Below are 2775 nucleotides of genomic sequence, written 5' to 3'. Positions count from 1 at the left end.
TCAGTATTTATGACATTCTTTCTGACTGTAACACATTCAGTTGACGCTGGTAAACATTTAGACAGGTTTGCTCGTGTCAGCGTGCAATACTGCCGCTCCTGTGATTGTCTGGCTTTGACCTGACGTGCTAATGGCTCTGCAGCCAGCCCAGGTACGATACAGCAGGTGACTGCGCCTCCTCAGAGGGATCAGACAGCAAACCAGAGCTATGTTCTTTATGTAAAAGCCATCTGATCAGACCCAAAACCACGTCTCTTCATCACTTCATGTTTGTTCAGCTGAGCCCAGCATGTTATGGACACCGGGTGGCTGTAAAACACTGATGTTGTGTTTCAGCTGCTAATCAATCCTGTCAGATCTGCATACACGACTGTGTTTGTTTTCTACATTCATGAGGGACATTTGGTCTGTGTCCATGTTTCTTTGGTGCTCTATGCAGACTCTGAAATAGTCAGATTTAATTCAGTTTGTTAACTTTTTTAAACTTGACTGGGAAAAAGCTTCTTCAGGACTGTAGCTCACTTTTCTGCACCTCAGACAGCAACTGTTTGAAGCAGCTTGTATTATATGCAGATCAAACATGAACATTTCTCTGTACGGTGACAGAGTTCAGCCTTTATATTGGCTTTGAGTGCTCTGCACTTTGCTGGGTGCTGTGTTTGTGCCTCAGTCAGAGACTTGGCGTGTGTCCTCCACCTGTGTGTGAGGTGTCTGCATGTGTGTGTGTGTGCAGCTGCAGGGACATGCTGGGAGTTTATGGTTAGCTCTCACAAAGTGAGCATGATGTGAGTTCGGCAGGTTTTTGCACATGCTGCAGGATAAATCGGGTAATTACAGATTTATCTGTATTATGGGAAATGATCTGCTGCTGTGAACAGTGTTCGGATTGGATGGTTTTGTCACATGATCACATGGACTATTTGCACAGATTGGTATTATTGTCTGATCTTTGCTATTGTCGCGCCTCGAGGCATCAGTTGAATAGAAACATGAATCCCGCAGGTCTGGAGGAGGAGCTGCTGTTGAACGTGATGAGGGACGAGCTGATGACTCACCCGTGTAAAAACCAGGGTTATGTGTTGGAGGACTTTCCCCAAACACGTGAACAAGCCAAAGAGCTCTTTGACGGTGAGTCGGACACCCCGAGGCTCTTGCACGTCAGGGCCTCACCTGCTCACTCACTCTTCTCTTCTCCAGGTAAAGAAGAGGATGCAACATCCCAGAATTCTTTAACCAGCATTATACCCGGTACCTGCAGGGAGCTGTGACTCAGATCCTTTTATTTCTCATTTAACAACAACAGTAACAGATGTGCAGCCTGCTCCATCAGTAACAGTTGTCTTGTGTGGCCACAGAGTTTGTGTTGTGCCTGGAGGCCACAGAGGCCTTCCTGTTGGATCGAGTGCTCAACCTGCCCGAGAGCCGCGTGCAGGAACACAACTGCGAGCCAGAGAACTTCTCGAGGCGGCTGGCTGCTTACAACGAGAAACAGTCGGAGGATGATGTGGTCCTCAACTACTTTTATGAGCATGACATCATCCCTCTGCAGTTTGGTAACCCGTGAAGAGAGACTGCATCACTTGTGAGGGGGAAATCTTTCTTAGTGTTGCTAAAAGTCTCTGTGCTCCTCGTCTGCAGAGATCAGCAGCAACGCTGAAGCAGACTGCCTGCCTCTGATGCAGAAGGTCATTGACATGGTGGGCCAGCCCAGAAACTACGGTCCCAGCAGCCAGGAGGTGAAGGAGGAGGAGAGGAGGAAGGCTGGCGAGAGGCTGAGGAGAGAAGCCCAGGAGAGAGCAGAGGTGGAGCAGATGGAGGCTGACGAGGCCAGAGCCAGGGCTGCACGCTGGGCTGAGTGGGTAGGTGGAGGAGAAAGACGAGGCGTTGTTAACGACATATAAAACACATTTCCTAACAACGAGCAGAGGAGTGCGCTGTGAAGAGCTCTGCTTTAACAAGCAGACAGTCGGTGTCACTCTGCTGGCCATGACGGATACACACCAGAAGAGGCAACAAGCTGAACTATTCTCTGTGTATTAGACTAAGAAGCTGGAGCAGGTGAGGCAGCAGGAGGAGGAGGAGCTGGAGGCCACGTCGCGCCCCATGAGGGGCTACCTGATGGAACAGGTAGTGCCCACGCTGAGCCAGGGTCTGACTGCATGCTGCCGAGCTCAACCACAGGACCCCGTGGACTTCCTGGTATTTCACTGCCCACAGATTATTGCCCGGTCGTTAGCGTCTCCTCCCCGTGGCGTTAATCGTGATGGCGTACGTCTCTTTGTCTTTCAGGCAGAGTACTTGCTGAAGAACAACCCTTTTGAAGCCGATCATGAGCAGCTTTCCTAGCCGAGGAGAATTTCCTTTGAGTCTTTGAGACTCGTCAGAGCATTTCAGTCGTCACACGCCAAGTGTCCCCAACTCCATGCTGGGATCTTGATTAGGTGTGATTTGTAAGTGGCCCATTCTCCTGCCCCTGTTGCATTCATACACGGTTTGTTTGGGCTCTCGTGTGCTGGCCGTTACTTAAAAGCAACAAAAAAGCAGATGAAAGTGTGCACAAAACCAGGAGCTAATTAGGAAGTTAATTTGCTTAATAAACTTGGTAAACTGTAAAGCAGACACGCTCGGGTCATAATTGCTTTGATTTAGCTTCAGATTTCCAGGAAGGATAAATGTTACGAATGGCGGCTAATTTGTCGGTCTCTCATGTTGCCACTCGTGACTCCAAAGTGTACATAATTGGTTGCGACAGAACACCAAACGATTTCATTGTAC

At 49.0% G+C, this 2775-nt stretch overlaps 1 protein-coding gene across 3 annotated transcripts in view; it reads left to right on the top strand.

Moving 5' to 3' along the window:
• LOC102203503 (adenylate kinase 7-like) overlaps positions 1-2614 on the top strand; it is an 11474-nt gene extending 8860 nt beyond the window's left edge. For 2 of the 3 annotated variants that reach the window (XM_005749501.1, XM_005749499.1), the window contains 6 exons: positions 1003-1128; positions 1198-1248; positions 1356-1553; positions 1639-1859; positions 2041-2199; positions 2290-2614. In XM_005749501.1, coding sequence (XP_005749558.1) covers positions 1003-1128; positions 1198-1248; positions 1356-1553; positions 1639-1859; positions 2041-2199; positions 2290-2346 — 812 coding nt within the window. In that variant the 3' untranslated portion in view covers positions 2347-2614. The remainder of the gene's footprint in view (positions 1-1002; positions 1129-1197; positions 1249-1355; positions 1554-1638; positions 1860-2040; positions 2200-2289) is intronic. The other variant, XM_005749500.1, reaches the window with a different exon arrangement.
• Positions 2615-2775: the final 161 nt, after the last annotated feature.

Source organism: Pundamilia nyererei, unplaced genomic scaffold (genome assembly GCF_000239375.1).
Source record: "Pundamilia nyererei isolate P.nyererei 1_Seehausen unplaced genomic scaffold, PunNye1.0 scaffold00247, whole genome shotgun sequence".
Taxonomy (NCBI): Eukaryota; Metazoa; Chordata; class Actinopteri; order Cichliformes; family Cichlidae; genus Pundamilia; species Pundamilia nyererei.
This window is presented reverse-complemented; position numbering and strand designations above follow the sequence as displayed.